We start from the raw sequence: 23,943 nt of genomic DNA on the forward strand, positions 1-23,943 counted from the left end.
TATTTTTCCCTCTGAATGTAGCAAACCGTGGATTTCAGCAGTTCTTTCATTGCTCTCTGGTGGATTTGTTTTGTTTTTGCTGTCTAAGGATGGCCTGCTTCACCTGCATTCACTGCTCCTGTGACCGCATGTTGTGGACAGCAACAGCTTCTAAATACAAAAGTCACGTTTGGAACACCAGGCTGGCTATATTTATGAAGAAATAATCAAGAAATATGGCTGTAATTCCTCAGTGATTAACTGAAACTTTTGCCAGAAACTGCACCACTGTCCAAAAATATTAGGATCTAACTCCAGAGAACATTTTTTATCTTTGTCATCTAATGTTTTGCTTTGCTACCTTCACTTGTCTTATAAAGTTTACTGATTTGATTTACTTTTTCTGACTTATTTATTTATTTTTATATATCATGGGTTTTATGTGAAAATATCCAGCCAACAGGCTTCCATCCCAGTATTTGTTCCTCTGTATATAGCAAAGCTTTGCTGTTTTGTGTGTACTTTCCCTACAGATCCAGAAGCTTTACTACAGCAGGCCTATTTTCAACAGATTTGCGCTAAATGTTAATCCAAGAAAATGAAAAAGAAAAGAAAAAAAAAATCAGGCACGAGTAGGCTGCTAATCTCAGTCTCCACCATGCAGCTGCATTCCACAAATACCAAACTATTATACAGCATAGCTCCCTTAGTCATGTGCCCCACTTTGTGCACCAGCACATGACTTTTTCCTGCCTCACTGATCATCAGGCTTCCCGAGGGGTAATCCACTTCAAGGAGCTTCCACGTAACACGAACCCTTTTCCAGGAGAGGCCTCTCCTCAGATCAGCAAACTTCCTGCTCGCGGAGTCCTCCTGATGTCACATGACTCCGCGCTGCCGTCGTGCTGCAGCGCGGAAGGAAGAAGGTAGTTTTGTCTTGAAACAGTAACCTGCAATGAAAACGTCCCCAAACGGCGCGGAAAAGTGAGCAGAGCCGATTGTTGGGGCCACAGAGACACTGGACTGGGATGCTGGGATCATCCGGCGCACAAAGGTGTGAGTGATTTGCGGTGACACGAACTGTAACTTTGTAACACATTAGTGGATCAGCAGACTGTGTATGGAGGAAGTTACGAGTTTGGTGGGGGGGCTTTTGGTAAAACACGGGATGTAATGTGCGGATCGGAACGATTAAAACTACTGAAATGTGGAGCTTTGGCATCAAAAAGGACTGATATAGGCTCCCCATAGTTACATATGGAAAAATAAGTTTATGTGCTTTTGTCATTTCTGACTGCACATTTTGAGCCTGTGCAGATTTGCAAAAACATGTCAGTTTTGATGGGCAGCAACAGTGAAGTTTTTCTGCCTTTTTCAGTGTTTTTGCTAAAACTGAGTATCCTGAGTTATTAATTAAATATATATGTTTAGGGTACAGAAAACAACTTTTTAATAAAGACTGCAGATTTAGTTTCACAGCTGTGAGCCTCTGCGGATCCTTTCTTTTTAAAAGGTTCAGTTACCCATTCTGCACACTCACTGTTTTGGTCTCACCACAATTACAAATCATTATTTAAATGTGTTGTTGGGCCTTCGTGAATAAGAGTGGAGATCTGTTTTGACATTTTAGCATTTTCTGCTCCAGATCTTATTTTTTCCTGCTGCTGAGCCTGGATATCCTCACTGAAATAATATCAGAGGCTTTAGGCTGAGAAGTATTAGATCCTAGGAGAAGCTTTATTTCCTTACTTTCAGTTTCTCCTGTGGCAAATATATTCATAATAATACTGTTACAGTGATTCAGGGTCACTGGGCTGGAGACCAGCTGTTACAGGTCTGTCAGGGCTAAGACAATAAGATATAATGCAATTTAATCTCTTTTAAATGTCACACCAAGTCATGGATTGTTTGCCTACACTCTGTCTGACTCTGTTCAGATCAGCTGGTTGTTGTGTTTGGCATTCCAAACACATGTTGCCAACAGAGAAGTTGCAGAGTACCCTCTATTAGACAACCTGTGCAACAGCAACACTCATACCATGGTTAAAGGGTGTTTCTCTTTACTTTTTAAATAGTCACGTATCCATTGTTATAAACGCTGATACCAAATAGCTAAAATCCACCCTGCTGACGTATCAGCCAGCCTCTACTTGACAACTTTCTGAAGCATTTTCATCCACCAATCAACCATTTTATTACAGTTATTAACAATAAAATATATATATATATACAATATAAGATAAAGCATGTACTCTACTTGCTTTATATTCTTGCCACCTGGTTTCCCCCACCTACCTGCAGTGGCTGTAAACCCCATCAGGAGGCCAGTGCTCTGAGAGCTGCTGCTGTAAGCTTTAAAATCTAAAATGCATGCATACACAGACATTGGCTTCTTTTGAAGAGCTTTTAGATGAATACTTTTGAGTTAAATGATTTTGATCTTCTTTTTTTTTTTTAGGTTTCTCAAACTTGTGCTATAAATGCTGGAATAATGAAATGGAAAATCTTTGTCAAACCATCTGAGGACTGGGTTCCATTTAATCGTGTTTCAAGATTTTAACATCTTCCTTGTGGACGAGGCTTAGCTGTGTGAATAGTATAAAGTCAGTCCTCTGTGCTTTGCAGAATTCCCCCCCAGACTCTGTTTTATGTCTGTCACCTCAGTACTTTACAGCCTAATACATGTGGAGAAGTTGGAGTAAATAGTACACCGCATTAAAACAGGACAGGAACGCATCTGTTGTCCAGATGAAGTGCTTCCTGATAGCTAGCGAGAGTGCTGAGGTCCTGTTCTACTGGACTGACCTGGAATTTCATCAGAATATCCAGGAAAAGTATGGAGCATCTCAAGAGGAAGGCCACGAGGTAATGATGAAGAAAGTTGCATTCAGCAGATACTTTGCACATGTTTCTAAACTTGCTTCCTGTGTCTGTTAAAATCCCTTCATAATTCACTTTTTGTCCTCCCTTTGTTCCAATGATCAGCTTCCAGCCTTTGAGGACAGCATCAGCACTTTGTTTGCTCCCATCATTATCTCCTTCAGCACCATGTTATCACAGGGTGACAGCTACACATCCTTCACCACAGAAAACAACCACAACTACGTACTGCGCCAGGTAGCACCTGCCATCTACAGTAAAAACTGTCTTCACCTCCTGCACAAGCTCCCAAATTATCTGGAAAATGTTTCACTGCAGTGATCTCTCTCTTGACCTTGTTTAAAGCTTTGTGATGTGTAAAACAATCAGGCTTCAGTTACAGTACGATGACTATAAACGCAGTCTTTTCTCTCTGTGAAGCGGCGCGTTTTATTGCGTGAGTCTTGTTATCCTCCTGCTGCGCACCATGCGGTTATCGAGTCCAAGCACTTGACATGTTTCAGGTCCACTCAGTGTCAGCAGCCTTTTAGCTCTTTCTCATGTAAACCCTTTATCCCTTGGAGAAAACAAAGAGCGGAAGACAAAAGGCTTCTCTTTATTTTCCAGTTTATTCATTTGCTCGGGGCGAAACACATTTATTAGGGTATTTTGTGTCTTTAGTTTGACGAGTGTCTGTACATTGCTGTGAATGGAGATGGCGAGGAAAAGGAGGAAGATCTGAGGCGGAAAATCTACGTGATGAAGAAGATGACCGAAGTTTTGTTTGGCCTGGTGACCCTCAGTGGGAACCTCCTCAGGAAAGAGTAAGACAATTTGTTTATTCGTTTATTTATTTAATACAGCATGAGGTTTAACATGAGCTCGTGTTGCCTGTCACCAGACTGCGTGCTCAGGACACAGAGCAAAGGGTGAGACTGTGGAAGCATCTCCAGAGCCTGCTGGAGACCTACAGCCACCTCCGGGAGAATGATCAGAGCTTCTTAGTGGAGGTGCAGTTCTTTGTTACTTAGTGCAGAGGTTTTATATGTTTAAATCTTTATATCGGTTCTCATTGCTCATTGCCTGCTGCTCTTCAGTTATTTCACTCATTGATTGCCAGTTTATCTCATCCAATAAACAGGCTTCTTTAAAAAAAAAATCACCATCCTCACTTTGCTCACAGGCAGTGGAGAGGCTGATCCACCCCACGCTGTGTGAGCAGTGTATCGAGTTTCTGGAGCGCCGTTTGGTTCAGCAGCTCAACAGCAGCGCAGAGAGAGCAGGAGAAGAAGTGCTGCATGCCTTCATCCTGGTTCACACCAAACTGCTTGCTTTCTACTCCAGGTACAGATAAGTTTCCATAAACCTGTCGCATTTATTTTATAACTTGCACTTTTCCTCATATATCACCTGTGCTTACAGTGCAAATATTTATATATATGTTTTATATAGTGTACACTGTCTCCTATTTTCTTCCACTTCCACTCTAGCCGCAATGCAAGTACACTCAGCACCTCAGACCTCCTGGCCCTCATCATCATGGCACAAAATATGTATCCTAGTAACATAGATGTGGATGACCCAAGTCCTGAGGTACACAGCATCCACTCAAACAGCACCAGCAAAACATGTTGTTACTGAGTGTTTATTCTCTGTTTCTGTGCATACTCTGTGTTTGCCTGAAGGATGCTGAGAGTACATCTGGTTCTGGCCATGAGAGCTTTTACACCCCAGAGCCCTCCCCTACAGACAAAGACTCAAGCAGTTCAGGTGGGTTGTTGAGTTTTTGTGTTTGCAATTCTTCTTATTATTCTGTGTATGCCTAAACCTAATAACTGCCTGTGCCACCCTTGGCAGCAAGAACAGCAATCAGGCATTTGTGATAACTGGCAATGAGTCTTTCGCATCGCTGTGGAAGAATTTTGGCCCACTATTCTTTGCAGAATTGTTTGAATTCAGCCACTTTGGAGGGTTTTCCAGCATGAGCGGCCTGTTTGAGATGCTGTTTTGACTCAGGACTTTGACTAGGCCGCTCCAAAGAGCAGCCGAGCATCTTCCTCATCATGTGTTTCTTTATTTTTCACATCCCCAGAAAAGCCATTGAGAGGAAATGCTCCTGTGTTTGAGTTTGTAGACCCAGACATCCAGGTGAGAATGCTTTTCAAAGTGAGATAAACGGATTGCTGTTGGCGTGTTACCTCTGACACAACGGGGCTAAATAACAATACTGTCTTCAGATGGCAGAAGACAGCTTGAGTACTCTAGAAATTTGTCCACCGGATCCATCTACCCCTCACAGAGTCTTCTTAGAGGTCTCACAAAAAGATGTGGTGTATCCCATGATGCCTCACTCCATGTACTGCCTCCCACTCTGGCCCGGCATCACACTGGTGCTACTAACTAAGGTTTGTGAATATCAACAAATACACAATGTGTGTATCAGTGGTTCTATATAAAGTCATGTTCATATTCTATATGTACTTGAGTACATGGGGAGTATTTGTGACTTGTTTGTAGGGACCTCTATGCAGTCTTCACAGTATCTAAACACATTTTTGCTCACTTGTTTAAACACTGAATTTTTATGTTTACCTGTGTCAGATTCCCTCTAGTGTAGTGGCCATGTCTGTGTACACTTTTTTGGAAGCCTTCACCAAACTGGAGAGGCGTTTAAATGAAGGTCAAGGAGGTTCTGCAAGAGGTCAGCCCATGCATGAAGTTCGCAGCAAGCTGGATAAATTCATTAAAACGCTGGCACTGAGTGGGATACAGGTTTGTTTTTATGTGGGCTTTCAAAAATTGTTGTGGTGTTTTTGTGTTCGGAAGTTGTTGGCTTTAAAAATGAAGCTTTTGCATTTCATCAGCACTCGTCCACATTTTTCAAATAACACCCAACATGATTTTAAGAGGAATTCCTTTGTAAACTGCAAGTAAAACTAATAACTTCAAAACACTGATTCTTTCAGTCCTCCTGTGTTATTACAGAAAAACAGAAAATTTGCACGTGAGCAGATCAGATTTTTTTGTTCTTTCTTCTTCTAACCAGTCCTCACAGTTAGAAAATGTCTGGACCAAGTTCAAGAACAGAGCCTTTTCCAGAGGAGGGCTTGGGTTCAGCAAGGAGTAAGTCTTTTACTGCCCTCTGCTGGCCAAATTGCATCACAGCAAGACTGTTGGCTGACCCTGCAAGTTTTTAAATGTATGTTTATGTTGTAGGCTTATCCCATGGTGTAAGGAAATGAAGATCCAGCTGTGTGGTATATATCGGCAGTGTTTTCTGTCTGACCCTGGACCAGCTGACACTCCTCAACGTCTCTCCCCCAGTCTGCAAGAACGAGCTCAGACCATGGTGCAGTGAGTGTCTATCAGCTACTATTTTCTTTATTAATTTAACTGTCACATTTGCATTAGGTTTTTCTTTTTTTTAAGTGTGACACTGTACAACAGCATGCGTCACTGTTTGTGTATCTTCTGTTTCTTCCTATCTTTTTCTTTGTCTCTCTCTCTAAGGGAGAAACTGATGGACTGGAAGGACTTCCTATTGGTGAAAAGCAAGAGGAATATCACCATGGTGTCATATCCTCCCAGTGAAACAGTTTTGCTTCTTATGATGTCATGCTTTATCCGATTTCTGTGCACTTCTTTCCACAAAGCAGAATTTATGATATTTGTAAAAGTACATGAATATTTTATGGGTTTCAACAACATGCATACACCTAAAAAAAACAAAACAAAACAAAAAACAGTGTATTGATCTTAACCTATTAATCTCACTTACCTGGAGGATTTCCCAGGCCTCATTCATTTTATCTGTGTGGACCGGTCCTGTGGCCAAATGATAGCGCCATCGCTCAGCATCACAGAGCGGACTACGTCTGAGCTGGGGAAGGGGCCAGTGGCTCAGTATATTAAAAGCAAGGTGATTAAAACTAGAAGTAGATTCTTTCTTTCTTTGGCTTTAAGTATAGTACTGTGAAAAAGTAATGAGCCACGAGGGAATGAAAGAAGTATTAGCAGCAATTTATTGAAATGTCTGCAATCATACATGGAAATACAATATATCAGGCAAAAATAAGGTTTGTGCAATTCTAATGAGCTTGCAAGTCAATATTGGGTGTGACCACCTTTATTCTTCAACGCAGCCTGAACGCAGTGCAGCTTTCTTGTCATTTCTTTCAGTAGTTCTCCAGGCTTCTTGAAGGACATTCAAAGCTCTTCTTTGGATGTTGGCTGCCTTTTGTTCTATTCTCTAACAAGATGATCCCTCACTGCTTCAATAATGTTGAGGTCTGGGCTCTGGGCTCAGTTGTGTGTTTTTCTATCCATGTATGCTGAAAAATGAAGGTGTTGCCAGTCAGATATGCCAAGTTTTCATCTAACAGCTCTTTGGGAATCAACTTGTTGGTGCAAAAATACTATTTTATGTCTGTTCATAGAGTCAAGTAAAGGAACAAGAACAAACTGTTTGTTTGCAACAGGCTGCAGGTAACAAAATGCCTAAAAATACAATTTAAAGCTGGTTCTTCGCTAAGTTGTCTGTTAAGTGTAGGCACAACCCTGGTTCTAACAACATTCCTCTGAGAATGGTCAGGCACAGGGACTGGACTAAAAATTAGTTTTTTTTAAAAAAAAAAGCAGCCAATGTCCAAAGAAAATATTTGAAAGACCTTCCAAAATCTTGGAGAACTATTGCTTTAAAAATTGATAAAGTCTGGATCCTTGGAAGTAAAATATAAATAAGTGAGGGGATGCTCAAGACTTTTGCACGGTGTATAATGTGCGTTTTGTGGAAATGAAGCTGGCTAGTTTAAAGGCTACATACTGAATGAGACAACCTCCAAGTTACTGCACATGACCAAGAGATATTTTTACACACTAAAACCTCTGAAACTGTTTTTCACTTTGGTTTTTGTACATATAAAGTCAAAAATGTACAGATGGTTTTCATTCAGCTTTGTGTGTCCTGGTAAGTTTCTTTTGTGACCTTTTCCTAGTGTGCGTGTGCTAAGCTACGCCATCTGTCTGTAGCCTCATGTACACGTGAGAGAGAGTGTGTGGATAATCCCAATACGCATATTTAGTTAATTTCTCTTTTCTAATCCAGGTGTGGAGCCTGGTCAGCATAACACGGCACTATCTACAGAAGGGTTACTCCACTCTAACGTTGCGTGACGGAGATTTCTACTTCTGCTACTTTCTCTGGTTTGAAAATGAAACTGTAAGTTACTGCAATACAGTCTTTTATTATCCATAAAAAGTAGTATTGATTTAATAGCCTTAAACTTAATTTGCATACCTGATCAATCAGGGCTTCAAGTTAGACACAAAGGAAATACCCGCCCTACCTGATGACTCATCCCCCATTGGGATGCTTGCCTCGGACTACTACAGGTAACCGACCTGGTGTGGTAAAAATGGTTGTCATTAAATCATTCTCTGACTAAACAAAGCGATGCACCTTGCAGGAAGCTGCTCCGGTACTACAGTAAGAATCACCAGGGTGAGCCAGTGAAATGCTACGAGCTCCTAACAGTTCACCTGGGTGTCATCCCCACTGAGATCATCCTCCAGCACTGCAGACAGCTGGCAAGCAAATTATGGGAACCTTCGCGCAACCCACTGCTGTAAACACAGACACGCTCTCACAGTGAGACAGAGTAGCCATGGTACACATGTATGCATTGTCAAGCACAAGAACAAAAAAAAACATAAATTCACTTTAAATATCAAGCGTGTCCTGCACCTGTTTCATTGTTTGTTTTTTTACCCAAAATTATTTATTGAAAGCACTTTGATTAGTATAATCAAACACCATTGTGCACTGTACACCTTGCCTTATATGAAGCATGTTCCACTCCTGAATTTTTTGGGATATTTTGATCTATTTTTGAACATGTATTTTGACCTATTTCCTATTTATTAGTAATATAAATATTTGTGTAGTTATTTTTTTCTTTTTAAAATATGTAAACATTTTTTTTTTTTTAAGAAATGGAACTACTGTCCATCTTTTGTCTTTACTAACGCCAGCATCATAACATGTATCGATGAAACATGTAATAGAAATTATGGTTTGCCTCTCGATGTACTGTGAATAATTTTTGAGAAAAAAAAAATCAGTAGTCTCGACTTCTCATGTTTATTAAATTGTTGTAAACACAATTGAAGTAGCACAGTTTAAACTCAGACCGTTATTGGCATGTTTCTGTGTGGTAGCACAATCATCTTCTCCCATGACAGTTAGCATACTTGCAGGATCCTGTGATTTTAACATATTCATTGAATCGCAACGAGAAACATCAGCCTCTATAGTCAGAGTTAAATGTACACACCCACCAGTCAACCCTACGAGACTGTGAGCATTTTAAAGGTCAGTATGAAGTGTGTAGGGTTCTTCAGTATATCATCAGTCTTTGACTCATACACCTCCCGTTAGGTCAGTCACTACTCCTGCAGCCACCAAGTCCTTCAAGAAGAGTTTTTCAGCCATTATGTCATGCACCACCTGGATGATGATAGGAACAATAAAACGAGAGAGCCAAAGCATGACGCTCGTAAAGCCTCCTCAACACTGTTTTGATCATCAAGCTAAACTTACTTGAAAATTCATTGAGTCCATGCGTCTGGCCTCATAGTAGTGAAGCCTAGCCTCGGGGTGCTGCATGTCATACCCAAACCCAGCCAGGCTCACCTGGTCACACAGCTGCAAAGCCATCACCACTGCACTGACACCTATCGTTGGCACTTTATTCTTTGAGAGAGAAAATGACCTGTGATGGATTTTGTATCATAACTACTGAGCCCTCATTTTTCTGTAGGATTACTGAGCATAACGGCAAAAATCCTTCTAAGGATGGTGGGTTATAAAAATGCTGACTTTATGATTTGAAGTGAAGATCATTTTGTGCAATCAATACGTGTCTCAGACAGGCATATCCACAGATCATTCATTCATACGTATGAAAAATACATGAGCAGAATGAGTGAATCACAGGTTGTCATAAGAGAATTTAATATAAGTTATGCATAAAACTCACATTTCTCTGGTTCATTTCATATTTCTGTATAACTTGTCCCGTCTTGTGAATAATGTCTGGGTGGAGGATCTTGAAGCTCTCCGGTGTCAGTGTAATATTATCCACAACTTCGTTCCAGAACCACATTTTGGACCAGAAGCTCTATTTTTTTTTTTTTTTTTTAAAAGGGGGGATTATAGAACATGTGAGGCAGTGGGTGTGATGATATAATAGTGCCATTGTTACATGAGTTGCTATGATGCTTGTGGCTTATGTAATTTGTAATTTTCTGTTTTCAACGGTTCTTGTGATGTAGCCTTACCAGAGGTTGTTTGGTGACGACAGAGGTAAGCCAGTCCAGGTCCAGGCTCTTAAAGACCACCACAGCAATCATGCTTGTCTTTTTGTACTCATTTGAAGAGTGAGATGCTCCCTCTGGGTATAACAGGCGGATGGTTGTCCGCGAACCAACATCTCTCTCAAAGCCATGCAGTGGAGCATTATTCAGCCTGGTAACACAGATGGAGCTATGAAACTGGCAGCTGATGCGGTACAGACTTCATTTAGATTTTAGCACGTGACGAAGAAGACCATCACAGCAGGTTAAAAAAAAAAAAAAAGCACCATGGTCTAAATGTAAAATGTCCTTACACTGGTGTCTGTTTGACACAGGCGTGCATACCTGATAATGATGTCATACTGATCTATATGTGATCCAAGATGGCTCCCGTGAAGAATCCCTCCACTACCCATCACCACACATCGCCTGCAGCTGCCTTGTCTCTTCAGCGATGGAGGCAAGCCAGGTTGAGGCAGAGAGGCGAGTGCTACAGCCAGATGCTCTTCACTGCCCTGAAACCCTAGAGGAGGAGGCAGATTCCAAGGCTCAGGCCTCTCCCGCTGTACAAACACGGGGATGTTTTGGAGGCCTACAGAACAGGACAGGTGCTTGAGGTGGTTTAGACACCAGTGACGCAGACAGGGTCCTGACAGCAGAGAGGCTGATCGATTTAGTAAGACCTGAACAGAGGGATAAACATTTAAGTTGAGAGGAAAGAAATTATCTGAAATGCTTGACAAGATGTGTAAAGATGTATCTGCACCAGATCTTTGGGATGTTGGTAGTCATCACTGATGGCTTCCTCCTGGTATGAGGAGAGATAAGCAGGAATCAGAATGGCTGAATAGCATCCGATCAGAAGCGCCAGGCTTAAGAAAAGGTTCTCCCGTCTTTACAGCAGATTAAAAAAAAAATACAGTGTTAATTAATAATTTTAATAGCCCGATAACAGGCCCACAGAGTGAATGCAGTACTAGCAGACGTGCTGCACCTGCTGAGAAAAAAATCTCTGGAGTCAGTCTTTGGGACGGTTTTCTTCACGTGAAAGGCCGGTGTTGGAGTTGCAGCCTCTGCTGCCTCAGGCAGCTGCGACGAGCCATCATCTGGGTCCTCTACACTCAAGTGATTCAGCGTCACCATGGCACTTGTACTTCCACCTGGAATGCACACATTTCTTAACTCACAGCAGTGAGTATAAGCTGCACTTTATAACAACAAGGTCATGAACTAAGTGTCTCTGTGGCCGAGACAAACCTCCTTAATTCTACACTTTAGTTAGAGTGACTTTCACTAACAAATGTGATTAGACTGTATTTTGAAATGGTTTCTACAGAGTACAGCACCGAGATCAGCACCATTTTGAACAATATAAGCAACAATACTCACGGCCAGCCTGATAGAAACAAAAACTGTTCGTTAACTGCGTCCTTGTCTGTGCTCCATGGGTGAGGGGAGAGGAGGAGGATGCTGGTTCTGTTGTTGTATTCAGCTAAAATGGCTGCTGCTGCTTCCTATCTCACTGAACTCTGTTACTTCCTTTAAAACAGCAGGTTAAACATTAACACATCACTCATCTACAAACCTTTCTGGCTCAGTGTGACACAGTGAGTGTGTGCAAAAATGTCTATCCGGTGAAAATCTGCATGAAGACATTATAATGAAAAGGGGAAGTATCCGACATGGTAAATAAAATACTGAAGTACATGTGAAGAGTTTTATGCACTAAAAAAAGAAGTATTTGTTTAGCTGCTGCACAATTCAGACTCAGGATCAAATAGCCCTTTATCATGTAATATGTGCAGACTTTGCTGGTTTATCTATCCAGTGCAAACAAGTAAGCAAAAGAACAAAGAATGAGGCTCCTGCTGATTCTCTTGTTCAGGTAAAACGGTGGGACGCTGGTCCTACCTGAAATACTGGATGACCGGCTCTTACGAAAACAAATATAAAGCAAACGCTGAATCAAAATTAACTAAACAAAAGGAAATAAAACAAAATAACAGACTGAGTGTCTTATCAAAGTATCACTTGACAGTGATCAAACCTTTATAAATAGCATAATCCCCCAAACCCGCGTGTTTATGAGAGGAATATTCCTGTAAAAGAGAAGGGCATACTGCAGCAGCTACAGGAGGGAGTAAAACCAGGAGCTTATGCAATGAATATACCCTCTGTGCATGACATGCCTGTGTGTGTGTGTTGTTGTGTGTGTGTGTGTCTGTGTGTGTGTGTGTGTGAGAGACAGGAAGAGCGAGAGCGAGAATTTAGGTCTGGCAAGTACACGACAAAGTACACACACACCTGTTTGTTGGAGTAACACAATGTCCCACCATGAACAAGTCACCAAAGCCATCAAGCCTCTGGGCCCACAGCACATCTCTGTATAGTCATAGTCAGCTGTGTTATCTGACATTTTTTCTTTTATCATACTCTGGATTATTGGTGAATACTGAATACATTTAGTTGACCAAAATTACTCGATTATTGTGTTTTTGCATTTTTTTTTTTTTTTTATGCCAGAGATGGAAAAGGTTGTGCAGTGGGTCAGCGTGATGGATCATAAGATGGGACAAGAAAAGAAAACCCAGGTAGGTAAAAACTTTATTCTTAAAGTGGCTTTTGTGGTTATTTTTCTGTTAAGTTAGATTATAATATATTAAGTATGATGATCATCTGACACACTCTCTCTCTCCCCCTGCACAGACTATGTTATGTAATTTTTTTTTAACTTTTATCACAATATCAAAATTCAAAAAGTCCTTCTTAATGAAAAAATGAAAACAAGATTAAGTGTTTAAGTTCACATTTCATATTAAATCTGATAAATAATACAGAAATATGACTATGAAAAGCATTTTTTAAAGAAATGTTTCTATTCCCGTGGCCTAGTTTGCACTATGCTGTGAATTTATTTTGACATTAACACTGTCATTCCCAGCTCTCAACACCCCTCAGCTCACTTGGCACCGCTGCTTCACAAGCCAACATTCCCTCACTCATCCAGGTTTTCAAACTGTGTTTGTTATTGTTCCCGTCATTTTGTAGGCAGATGAGAGAACGGGGAGAATCTCATCGGACCGGCGCTGTGAGAGCCTGGACCTGGGTGCAGGAGAGGATAACTCAGAGCTGGGCAAAAGAAAAAAGAAGACCAAAAAAACCATGCAAACCCAGGCTGTCTGTGGGAATGCAAGTGGAGAGATACAATTTTCAGAGGCTAATGTGAGAGATGTGAAAAGTGAACCTCTGTCTCTCCTGCTCCTCTGTGTTTCTGTGTGGACAGATAGGGCCTGTGGATACTGCCGAATTCATGAGTGCAGCCAGTGAGTGCAAACTGAGTATCATAGACAAGTATCTGGCAGATGGTGGGAACCCAAACGTGTGCGATGAGGTAGAGCTTTCCCTGCATCACAGTGAAACGTAAATGAAATGTCTTATAATAAAATTTCATCTAATAATATATTTACATTTTGTAGTTGAAGAGGACAGCACTCCATCGTGCCTGCCTGGAAGGACACTCTCCAGCTGTCCAAATGCTTTTAGAAAAAGGAGCCGATATCAACTTAAACGATCAAGTAAGATGTGAATGCACACTGAAGGTTTGTAAACATGATAATGGGATTGAATGAGATTATCTTCTAAAACTAAAGCTGCATGGTTCTAGTGACCTGGTGTCTGCACTACTAATGGGATGGGGGCCCTCCTACTGTGTTTCAGCTGGGCTCTAGGGCCATACATTGGGCCTGCAGAGGGGGAAATCTGACAGTCATTGAAGTCCTGAAAAACCACGGGGCTGACGTTAATGTTAGAGATAAGGTAAATGTGCTTTTTTGGGGCCTGCATTTGCACCAGAATATAGACAGTCTCTAACTGACTATGAATTTACACACATTAGCACAATCACAGATTATATCAATGTCTGTACTGCAGTTGCATAGCACACCTCTGCATGTTGCCACAAGAACAGGCCACGCTATTATTGTGGAGTACCTGCTGTCCTGTGGGGCCAAAATCAACTCCAGGGACAGGGTAGGTGCCAACTCGACGGTGTCTTTCACTTCTGTGTTTCATGACCTCTGCCATTTATTTGGCTCATTAACAAAAGGCTTTTTAAAATCTGCTTTTAGGAAGGTGACACGGCCCTGCACGATGCAGTGCGTCTCAATAGACACAAGATAGTGAAGCTGCTCGTAGTTGCAGGAGCCGACACAAAAATAAAAAATCACGTGAGTTTTCCATCTTTAATTGTCATTAGTGTGGAGGTTAGCATGGATGTGAAAAAGTAAAGGAACTGTCTGACAGCACAACTTTGATTTCCATATGTGCAAATATGTTTCTGCAGCCAGCAGGCAGTTTGGTTATCTTATCATGAAGGCTGGAAACAGGAGGCAGAAACTCAGTTAACACAGTGATGACAGTTTGCTTTTTTTGGTTGATACAAAAGCCAGTTTGGATCCAAGTCAAGAAACTGAGTCCAGCAAAATGTCAGACTGGTGTGTTGTTTTATTTCCCAGATTCAATCAACAAGATTTAAGGCGTGATCTTTAGATATGCTAAGTGGCTTAAACAGTGCTTGCTGTTTCCTGTCATTATCTGTCCTGCTATTGCCTGCATTTTGAAAACTAACATACTGTTACGCACATCTTAATGCTGCACCTGAAATGTACCTCCATGCTAACAAAGTGACATTATGATTACAGGAAGGACTGACAGCTGTGCAGCAGGTAAAACAATGGCAGCTTGACATCATGGAGACCCTGCAGCGACTGGAGAAGCTGAGGGAGGTGGGGATAGCGTCGCCTGAAAACAACTCAGCAGAGGAGTGAATAGTTCAGCAGAAAGCTGTGCATCTGGGCACGGGCCACCTCAATTCACACTGCAGCTGAGTGGTTAAAGTTCTCGTGCAATTAATTCAGTTACTAAAAACCGACAGACATCCTGGGATTTTTGAGGATCTTTGTGATCTAGAGTCCTTGGGGAGGGTGTCCACTTTTCCTGGTTGATGATCCAGCTTTCATTCATACTGTATATTCTTTCTATATCACTTTCTATCTCTGCCTCAGGTTTCATATATATATATATATATATATATATATATATATATATATATATATATATATATATATATATATATATATATATATATATATATATATATATATTCTGTAATTACACTATAGTGCTGTGTGAATCCAGGGCATGAGTGTAAAACCTCTAAACTAGTCTCAGCTCTGACAGAAAATGTCAGCTGGGACTTAATGTTCAAAATGATCTGCTTATCTAAAAAAGGGAAAGAAAACAACTAATGAGTGAGGAAAGAAAGCAGAATTTCTCAGATATTTATGCCAGCCTCGGGGTTTTGAAATTTGTTTTTTAAAGAGCCCTGGATTCTTAGGAGCACTCTGAATGTTTCGTGTGATGTCAGATGCCTTTGAAGGCTGAATAAAGCTAAAGAAATAGGGGCTGTATAGAAGTTGTGTCTGAATATACATTAGAGGTCCTTCTTTCATTGAGCCAACAGACAAGGCTGCAGCACGCAGTAGGCCTGTGTTTCAGAAGTCAGCTGACGACAGCAGAGATGATGGGTATGCCCCGGCTGAAGTCAGGGATTCAGCAGGAGCTCAGCAACATATTTTCCTTCTATCATCAGAGGCTCAAATATTCCTGGGGGACATTTGTCATTTACACTGGGGAAACAATTTGCTACTCTGCTTCTACTGTCTTTTAAGTACAGTAGCATATTCTAAAAATAGACATTTAGTTTGTGAGCAAAGCTTCTTCAGCAAACATTGTGGGACTGCTGTATTTCTCACAGTGTTGCTATAAAATGTTGTTTTGAAAGGCATGCAGTTACATTTTTTTTTAATGTATGAATGTGTTTATTGTAGGCAGATGGACTATCACACACAGACACGTTTCCTGGTAAAAGCAAGGATGTGTAACTCTCAGGGAGAGTGGGGAGAGCATACCACACACAATACAAGGTTATACACACCATGTGCTTTTATTTTGCCCTAACATGGTTTTTGCTAAATATTTATCAATGTAAATCAAAATGATTGTTTTACACTTCAAGGTTTGATGTTTTCAACTCCTTGTGAGCTACAAGCTGCATGCTGCTTTGCTGTTACTTAGGGTGGGAATGATGTACAGCCTGAAAGGGGGGGATGGGGAAACTGGAGGTTTCCCTTCTGTGCTGTGCAAAATCCAATGGAACCTGTTTGTCTGTGAAATGCTAACATTTCTTCCCGTAGCTGCAAACGTGCCACAATTCATCCTTTACATTAGAATCCCAGGTAGCTACAGAATATTCTAAAAATGAAAATGCCTTATGTTTCTTTGCCCAATTCAAATAACATGACACTCAATGAAAAACATGTTAATTTTTCAGCAAAATGATCTTTATTAAACACATCCACTGGTTACCAACTCTGTGAGACTTATTCCAGGAGAGTTACAGGATACTGTGGAACAGTTTTCTCTAAGAGCACTCAAAACAACATGAAATCATTACTGAACAAAAAAAAAAAAAGAACCTAAGCATGGAAATGATATTTTCCAGGCAAGTATAATTCTGGGCAGGCACACTTTTAAAGCACCATTTGTTTCCATTTGGAAAAAGATGTGATTCTAGTGTATTCAGTTTCACTCAGGCAGGAGTGTGTAAGAAAAGAAGACTTGAAGAGCGGTTTTGTCTAATGGAAAGGAAAACTACTCTTACTGTACATGATCAGCAGCATATTACACTGTTTTTACACAAACTTTAAAGTGTGTTGTATAAAGTGCATGCACTGTACTGCATTTCTGTCTAATATTATCTTCAGTCTTTGTAATTGTACCAAAAGGTACAATACAAATAGATTAAAAAAAAAAAAAGGTGAATGTCAGTAAATGTGATAAACCATGCTAGAAACTTCAGAAATATTTCAAGCAGAACCTCATTTCAATTCCCTGTTTAATCTGCAGTAATTTTGTTTTCTTAAAACCCAGGTGGATTTGTCTTTACTCTTCAAGAAAACCTGCAGCCTCTGTTGGCTGTTTCAGGTTTCAGTAGCTATAATATCATTTGTCTGTCTTTGGTTGAAGTGCTATGTAGGCAATCCTAGACAAACCATCTTAGCAAATGCTTCTTAAGGCCTATTAACTGTTCAAGTACACTGAAATAATCTGAAATCACAGACTGCCTGTGATCAGCTATAAAGGTTAATAAAATCTTAACACATTTCTTTAACTACACCGTGTTAAATAATGTGGTAATACAGTTTTCCACCTGACCAATAATTAATTCCAGAGGTCAAAACAAACAGTCACAGACAATGGCTATCTATACATACCACAAACAGTACATTACAGAGTTAAATATATATATCTGATTTATAAATCATTCAATTTGCTGCCTTGTTTAAGATTTAGGTCCGTAATTCAGTGCATTCAGTTGTGATTTTAACGACCTTCACTGTAACTGTGATGCTTATTGGAGACAGGACATCTGCTGGACTTGTGAGTGATGGGAGCTAAATGCTCAGCACCAGCTTAGCAATATGTCTCGCGGTCATTAAGATGACAGACAGATGATTGTAAGCAATGGGGCCCAGAAGGGAAGGAGAAGGCGTTGTGCGTCATCTGATTTTAAAACGGACACCCTTGAACTACATTCTTGCACAAATATGTCTTTAAGGCAAACGTGAATACTGATTTTCAAGAGGAGAAAAACTGGATCCCTTTATTCCTAAAGTTTGCAGCAGGATTGTTGATTCAGGGAATCTTTAACGTGCCCTGTGGAGTGTTCACTGTGCGTATCATTGCCACCTGTCAAGTATGTTGAATGCTTTTCCTTTCTCATAACACATTTTCAAAAGCCAATTAAAAATTATTTGAAATGGTGCATTGTTTATATCTGTGTTTTAATCTTCAGTCCTTGTGACTGGCTTTGTGGGCCTGCTGCCGTGAATATGAATCATGTTGCTGTCATGCTTTTGCACATGCAAACATGTCCTTGCGCTCGTGAATGCAAAGAACATAAGTGGACCCGCTTACAAAAGCACTGCTCCGTAGTGGCACCAGTGGTTAAAAATTCACAAGGTACCTTTAAGTCTCGCTCTGCTGTAATAGCTTGCACCTTTTTAAGGTGAATTTATTTCACCTATAGACTTAATTTACAAACTCTTTAAAGAACCAGATGTGCACTAATGTAAGAAGAGGTCTGATTTTCCATGGTTTGAAATAAGAAGGCTAATTATTCTATAGGAAAAATAGAACAGCAGCATTGACTTTATTCATAGTTTGAAGATAAAGGTGTGCTTCATGGTGTTCATATTTCATGTCAGTCTTCCAGAAAGTCATTATTTGGTCAATTTGCATGTGGATTCCAAGCATCTGCTAAAGCAGAGCAAGGGACATGCATAAAAAGAATAAGGTGATGGTAAAAGAAGAGATAAAGACACTGAGAGAAGAGCTGGGGAAACGTATTTAAGTACAAATCCCTGCAGCCCTTTTGGGTGGTGCTGGAACCTTGACTGTGGCTCCTTCAGGGTCCATGACTGTCAAAGTGCCAGGCTACGAGCATTGGAGGCTGAAGCCTGTGCACGCTGCACCACTCCTGGACACTTATCTCTCTTCTGCAGCTTGTGGTTTTGAAACAAGCCCTCGTTTCGTGGAGCACCATGAGTTCCATCTGGGAAAGTCAATAGCCCTGGAGGGACAGACAGGAGACACTATGACCCAGCACAGAGAGACAATACTGACGTCCTGATGGACAGGCTGTTCCAGTGCTGTAAAAGACCTACCATATCCCTCAACACGTCCGTCTTTGAATTCTCCTTCAAACTTCATGCCGTCATATCGACTGAAGACTCCTGTACCATGAAACTTTCCATGTGCAAATTCACCTTCGTATCTAACAAGGTGAAAACAGAGCATGGGTGTTATTTGTATTTTTTTAATCAATGTCTTCTCTTTTTGTTTCCACTCTTTTTGCGTACACACCTTGATCCATCTGTAAAAAGCAGTACACCAGATCCATGGAAGAGTCCATTCTCAAATTGGCCAGTGTAGCAGGTTCCATCATGAAACTTGAGCTGGCCAACACCATGCCTCCGACCTGGAATGTTCCACAACATCAGAGTGAGTAATGACAGAAACAAATTAAGTGAAGAATCGAATTAAAATCAACCACCAAGTCTGTTGTGGTTTTCTCCTACATAACATATTGTAACATACTGTAAGACATCGACAACTGAGCCTAAAATTTGAACTTGCAGTGTGGCAGAGGGACTGAAATTCACTTTTACTGTAGAGCCACTACATATGCCACATGAGTCAGTACATGCCTGGATTTAAATACCCCCTCCACCCTTACGCAGATACAGGTTTACTACTGTCCCATCTGCCTCCTCTGCACTCAGAATTACAGCAGTCTAATCCAGCAGATTTTTAGCAGGGATTTCTAATTTAGGATCCAGATTGTGAAAACAGTCAAGGAATGCACTTGCATTCCCCCTCCTAGAAGCTTGTGATCCACTGCTGAAGCTTATCAGAGGGCATACACCTATGATTGGTTTAATCCATAACAGCCACACTGTAAATGCAGGTAGAGCAGAATTTGGTGAACATAATAGTTAAAACTAAGTTGTTTTAAATGTAAAAGCAGCTGAAAATCATAACAAACCAAATGCCAAGATAAAATTAAAAATCCTGTGACGGTCTCATTCCCAGCATTTCGGCTTAGTTTCTCAGAAGCAGCTGACACGGGACACTAAGATTTCCAAAAGAGGTCCGAAGTCTAATCCAGACAAAGCCAGAGCTGGTAAATCAGTTGCTGTTTGTCTTGGGTTACCAATGCTTACTAATAGGGATTTGACTAAATAGCTTGAGCTTGCATGTCACTATATGTAGCATCACTGTATGTGTGCGAGAGAGGTTTAAAGCAGTGCAAGCATCCTGTGATATTTTTACAGAGCTGAAAATTTGGACATCTGCATCTTCATGATAACTGCTACCATTGTATTCCTGCTACCCTCCCTATGATATAATAATATTTATGTCCATACAAATGCACCCCTGCACTTTGTGTGTCCTCCAAAATTAAAATCGTAACAACCAGCACAGATGAGCAAACATCAAGCCCATAGAGAGGCAGCTCACTCGTTACCTTGACTAACAGCTGTTACTTTAGCTTACTTTTACAGGAAATTTTTCTTTCTTAAGGGATCCATGGGCCCAAAATATTTAAGAGCACCTGTGCTAAGCATTTTCCCACATTTATGTCCCTTTGTGCTGCTTTTTGTCTATGGAAGGAGAAGGATGATGGGGATTCAACAAATTCAGAAGCTAAAAAGATGCACTTATGTTCAATTCTCCAAAAAGTCAACAGCACTTAGCCTGATGTTGATGATGCTATCCGCAGGTCAAATGCTGATTGGTTAAGCAGTTGTACTGAGCAGTTTTTCACGCCATTAACACAAAGTTCTTTGTCTGTTTTGACTTTAACCTTCTAAAGGACCAGCAGCAGCTCAAATATAAACAAGAGTAGCCCACATTACCGGTTGTCCAACATGTTTTTGACACTGCCCCCAGGTGAGTGCAAGCTAGATCAGGGTTTGCAAAGTTAATATTTGGCATGACCAACACAGCCTGAACTCTTTTAGGCATCCTTGTTGTCATTTCTTTAAGTAGTCTTCAGGAATAGTTGTCTGTCAAGATCTGTCAAGATGATCCCACACTGCTTCAGTAATATTAAAGGCTGCATTCTGGGAAGGCCAATCCCAGAATGCAGAATCCCAGACTGATAGTGTTTCATTGTGTGCTTTTCTGTCCAGGTATGCTTTTACTGCACTGGCAGTGCGTTTGAGATCAGCGTGTTTGTCGTACTGAAAAACGAAGCTGTAGCTAATCAGATTCTTTCTAGGTGGTACTGAATGGTGGCTCAAAATCTGACGGTACATTTTTGTGTTCATAATTCCATCAGTTTTGCCAAAATCCCAACACCACTGCCTGAAATGCAGGCGTGAACATGACAGAGCCTCCACCACATTTACAGATGGTTGTAGACACTCACTGTTGTACCTCTCTCCTCTCCTGACCTCCTCCATACATACTAACGACCATTTGAACCAAAAATTTCAAATATGGATTCATCACTCAGTACAACTGGTGACTGTTAGTCTTCATTTTAAGTAGAGGACAAATGAAGGACATTTTGCATACCATGTTGAGATATACTAAGGTATCAGCTAATAGCTCTTTGGGAATCATTGTTGATGCAAAATAACTAATTGTATGCCTGTCAAACTCTGTTATCTTTGGCGTTTTTCATAGTTTCAGCTAAATACAACCTGCATTTGCAACAGGCTGCTAATAACAAAGTGCCTTAAGACAGAATTTAAAAGTGGTTCTTTGCTAAGCTGTCTGTTATTTGGTTAAAAAAAGAAAAAAGAGCATTCCTGTGAAAATGGTCAGGTACAAGGACTGGAATATAAATGAGTAAAAGAGCACCCAATGTCCAAAGAAAAACTCTGAAAGACTTTCAGAAAGACTGGAGAACTCTTGCTTAAGACCACTTTAAGAAATTACAAGAAAGTCTGGCTCCTATGATGCAAATTTTAAAGAAATGAGGGGTGGCTCAAGGCGGTTGCACAGTACTGTACAAACTACCAATATTACCATGCCTGGACCTGGTAACTATTAATCCTTCTGGGGAATATGGTCATGTGTTTAATTTTTTCAGGTACGAACCTGCATCCAAGAATACTTAATTCAGATTTCATGGAAAAAGCACTCAATAGACTTTTCCATTCTGCTGATATTTCACCATACCAAGATGATAGTTAAAACAACAATGCCTGGGAGACACATTCTAAAAATTAGATTACACTACAAAAGCTACAAGTGACAGCTTGTCTCCTTTGTATTAAGATGGTAATGCTTCCACATCCTCCAAGCTTTCTTTTAAACTGAGAAGTAGGGCTGCCTTGCCTTCTTTCCACTCGCCGTGGTACTCTTCCCCACTGGCATAGGTGAAAGATCCTCTGGTCAGAGTCATGGTATTCCTGTCAGCACACAAACACACTCAATATATGACTGAATTAAAAACACATCAATACTGATGACCAGAAATTCATTTAGGGATTATTAGTCCCTCTGTCTGTGGAACAGGGGAGTAATTGTCTCTTTGGCACACACATATCAGGTTGGAGATCTCAATCATAAGGCTAAGGTGATGAAAGCAGAGTGCTTCTTCAGTCATATTTAATAAAGAAAGACAAATAAATGCATTATGTATTATGCATTACAGATTCTCGACCTTACAGCCATATAAGACCCACATCTAACTTCTTTAATTAATTGACAATCATCACACAGGGCTTTATATATATATATATATATATATATATATATATATATATATATATATATATATATATATATATATTCCTCAAATTTGTTGTGGGAAAAATGTGTGGAAAATAGCTTACAACTGGTGCACTTTGAACTGAAGGCTAATCATCTTCCCTTTATCAAAAGATGGTGACAAGTTAAAGCTGATCCCATAACTGCAACTGTATAGCTCTGTTAATAACACAGTGCATGCTGGTTGTGGTTAGGCTGGGCTTTTCCCAGTTGTGAGGAACGCCTTACATACCCTGAAAACGTGACTGTAGCATGGATGCGGACATAAACCAAGGATCATCGCACGGTGACTATTTCAAATATTGGTTAATGGCCCTCTTTCTTTAAAAACAAATGGCACTGTGTACAATGTACAATGAGAGTCAGGTGTAATTTCATCCATGACGGCAAACAAATAAATAATTGATCACACCAACACTGAAACGTTGTTGGAAATATCCAACTTAGGTTGTCAATATGCTCTGATCAGTGCAGCTTTCACTTGCATAACATGTTGCTGAAATGACAAAGCCTGTGTAGCTCGGATGTAACCTATATCTAGTCTACAAGAGGAAAAGGCGACAATACTCATTAACGGTATAATTTACCTGCAGACTACGTTTGTCGTCTCTGAAGCATGGAAACCACCGTGCTAGAGCGGAGGGGCGTAAAATATGAAAACACCGGCTGAGAAACGTTTGTCTCATTCAGGCCCTCCTCGTAAGCTTGATCGAAACAGTTGTGTGAGATACGCTTTAGAAAAAAATGCAAAAATTGTCACTTTTTTGGGCTTAATTCACATGCACGTTGAACTAGAAGCTGTAAACTTACTATATTTTATTTCAGAAACCGATTTGTTTTTCATCAAACGTTTTGTTGTTGTCGCTGTCGTATTTCTGTTGACGTTAGTGCAAGCTTCAGCTGAGTATTGATAATTCCGACAGCACGTGAATGCAGCATTACAACAGCGTTGGCATGGTGTGCTGTAGGTTATAGACAGTGGCAGACATATTTATCATAAAAGGCTGTTGGGCATTTTTCTGAATCTGTTTAAATAATTTTGCCATTACTGCTGGTCAATACTGTGTTTTAAATACAGACCAAGAGTAAATGTATAAATGAGTGTGTAGTAGCCTTCTAAAACTGGTGCTTAAAGGACGAAGCATGCTACAAAATTCTTACAGCTTTTTGAAGTCTGATCACGATGGCAGGATTTCATCCTTGCTAGATTGCCAGGATCCACTGGAAATTCCCTTTCCCAAAACTGTCTGTATTTACTATGCTCATATTATAGTATGTTCCAGAAGTATTGTTAATTATAAGTGGACAAGTTCAAGTTCAAGTTGTTATCATTATCACTTTATT

The 23,943-nt window shown here is 40.4% G+C and overlaps 4 protein-coding genes across 6 annotated transcripts; 2 read left to right on the forward strand and 2 right to left on the reverse strand.

Annotated features, from left to right (window-relative positions):
* The first annotated feature begins 759 nt into the window (after nt 1-759).
* On the forward strand, nt 760-8,954 carry hps1 (HPS1 biogenesis of lysosomal organelles complex 3 subunit 1). Of its 3 annotated transcripts, XM_030748690.1 has the most exons (19): nt 760-1,035; nt 2,438-2,582; nt 2,654-2,844; nt 2,965-3,096; nt 3,520-3,662; nt 3,740-3,848; nt 4,022-4,182; nt 4,329-4,431; nt 4,524-4,608; nt 4,931-4,986; nt 5,076-5,243; nt 5,440-5,610; nt 5,885-5,961; nt 6,055-6,192; nt 6,349-6,414; nt 6,613-6,757; nt 7,943-8,056; nt 8,147-8,229; nt 8,304-8,954. In XM_030748690.1, exons 3-19 carry the CDS (start codon nt 2,728-2,730, stop codon nt 8,464-8,466), a joined length of 2,031 nt encoding a protein of 676 aa, XP_030604550.1. In that variant the 5' UTR covers nt 760-1,035; nt 2,438-2,582; nt 2,654-2,727; the 3' UTR covers nt 8,467-8,954. The 3 variants fall into 3 exon arrangements, with proteins under 3 accessions (XP_030604550.1, XP_030604549.1, XP_030604551.1); XM_030748689.1 differs by having other exon boundaries at nt 2,438-2,844; nt 8,304-8,953; XM_030748691.1 differs by lacking the exon at nt 2,438-2,582 and having other exon boundaries at nt 760-1,033; nt 8,304-8,953.
* Nucleotides 8,955-8,961: 7 nt separating this feature from the next.
* st3gal7 (ST3 beta-galactoside alpha-2,3-sialyltransferase 7) lies at nt 8,962-11,730 on the reverse strand. The gene is made up of 8 exons (XM_030748692.1): nt 11,581-11,730; nt 11,186-11,351; nt 10,958-11,084; nt 10,537-10,874; nt 10,177-10,363; nt 9,876-10,016; nt 9,437-9,589; nt 8,962-9,343 (listed from the first exon to the last, which is right to left on the reverse strand). The coding sequence occupies exons 2-8, from the start codon at nt 11,332-11,334 to the stop codon at nt 9,257-9,259; spliced, it is 1,182 nt and encodes a 393-aa protein (XP_030604552.1). The 5' UTR covers nt 11,335-11,351; nt 11,581-11,730; the 3' UTR covers nt 8,962-9,256.
* On the forward strand, nt 11,297-15,017 carry ankrd2 (ankyrin repeat domain 2 (stretch responsive muscle)). Its single transcript, XM_030748693.1, has 9 exons — nt 11,297-11,382; nt 12,715-12,782; nt 13,240-13,368; nt 13,475-13,582; nt 13,668-13,766; nt 13,909-14,007; nt 14,122-14,220; nt 14,319-14,417; nt 14,892-15,017. The coding sequence occupies exons 2-9, from the start codon at nt 12,717-12,719 to the stop codon at nt 15,015-15,017; spliced, it is 825 nt and encodes a 274-aa protein (XP_030604553.1). The 5' UTR covers nt 11,297-11,382; nt 12,715-12,716.
* Nucleotides 15,018-16,589: 1,572 nt separating this feature from the next.
* Nucleotides 16,590-23,310, reverse strand: morn4 (MORN repeat containing 4). The gene is made up of 5 exons (XM_030748276.1): nt 23,187-23,310; nt 22,165-22,238; nt 19,177-19,291; nt 18,978-19,087; nt 16,590-18,883 (listed from the first exon to the last, which is right to left on the reverse strand). The coding sequence occupies exons 2-5, from the start codon at nt 22,229-22,231 to the stop codon at nt 18,735-18,737; spliced, it is 441 nt and encodes a 146-aa protein (XP_030604136.1). The 5' UTR covers nt 22,232-22,238; nt 23,187-23,310; the 3' UTR covers nt 16,590-18,734.
* Nucleotides 23,311-23,943: the final 633 nt, after the last annotated feature.

The sequence above is a fragment of the Archocentrus centrarchus genome, chromosome 15 (genome assembly GCF_007364275.1).
Source record: "Archocentrus centrarchus isolate MPI-CPG fArcCen1 chromosome 15, fArcCen1, whole genome shotgun sequence".
Taxonomy (NCBI): domain Eukaryota; kingdom Metazoa; phylum Chordata; class Actinopteri; order Cichliformes; family Cichlidae; genus Archocentrus; species Archocentrus centrarchus.

What these genes read in the sequence shown, in the direction of transcription:
- ankrd2 (XM_030748693.1), top strand. Translation starts at nt 12,717, where the DNA reads ATGGAAAAGGTTGTGCAGTGGGTCAGCGTGATGGATCATAAGATGGGA. An exon ending in AAACCATGCAAACCCAGGCT is followed by an intron (nt 13,369 to 13,474) that starts GTCTGTGGGAAT and finishes CTGTGTGGACAG; the next exon opens with ATAGGGCCTGTGGATACTGC. An exon ending in ACCCAAACGTGTGCGATGAG is followed by an intron (nt 13,583 to 13,667) that starts GTAGAGCTTTCC and finishes TACATTTTGTAG; the next exon opens with TTGAAGAGGACAGCACTCCA.
- st3gal7 (XM_030748692.1), bottom strand. Translation starts at nt 11,334, where the DNA reads ATGGTGACGCTGAATCACTTGAGTGTAGAGGACCCAGATGATGGCTCG. An exon ending in AGAGATTTTTTTCTCAGCAG is followed by an intron (nt 11,085 to 11,185) that starts GTGCAGCACGTC and finishes TCTGCTGTAAAG; the next exon opens with ACGGGAGAACCTTTTCTTAA. An exon ending in ATGAAATGAACCAGAGAAAT is followed by an intron (nt 9,590 to 9,875) that starts GTGAGTTTTATG and finishes TCTCTCTCAAAG; the next exon opens with AATAAAGTGCCAACGATAGG.
- morn4 (XM_030748276.1), bottom strand. Translation starts at nt 22,231, where the DNA reads ATGACTCTGACCAGAGGATCTTTCACCTATGCCAGTGGGGAAGAGTAC. An exon ending in CTTTTTACAGATGGATCAAG is followed by an intron (nt 19,088 to 19,176) that starts GTGTGTACGCAA and finishes TCACCTTGTTAG; the next exon opens with ATACGAAGGTGAATTTGCAC. An exon ending in CGGACGTGTTGAGGGATATG is followed by an intron (nt 18,884 to 18,977) that starts GTAGGTCTTTTA and finishes CTGTCCCTCCAG; the next exon opens with GGCTATTGACTTTCCCAGAT.
- hps1 (XM_030748690.1), top strand. Translation starts at nt 2,728, where the DNA reads ATGAAGTGCTTCCTGATAGCTAGCGAGAGTGCTGAGGTCCTGTTCTAC. An exon ending in ATCAGAGCTTCTTAGTGGAG is followed by an intron (nt 3,849 to 4,021) that starts GTGCAGTTCTTT and finishes CTTTGCTCACAG; the next exon opens with GCAGTGGAGAGGCTGATCCA. An exon ending in CTGCTTGCTTTCTACTCCAG is followed by an intron (nt 4,183 to 4,328) that starts GTACAGATAAGT and finishes CTTCCACTCTAG; the next exon opens with CCGCAATGCAAGTACACTCA.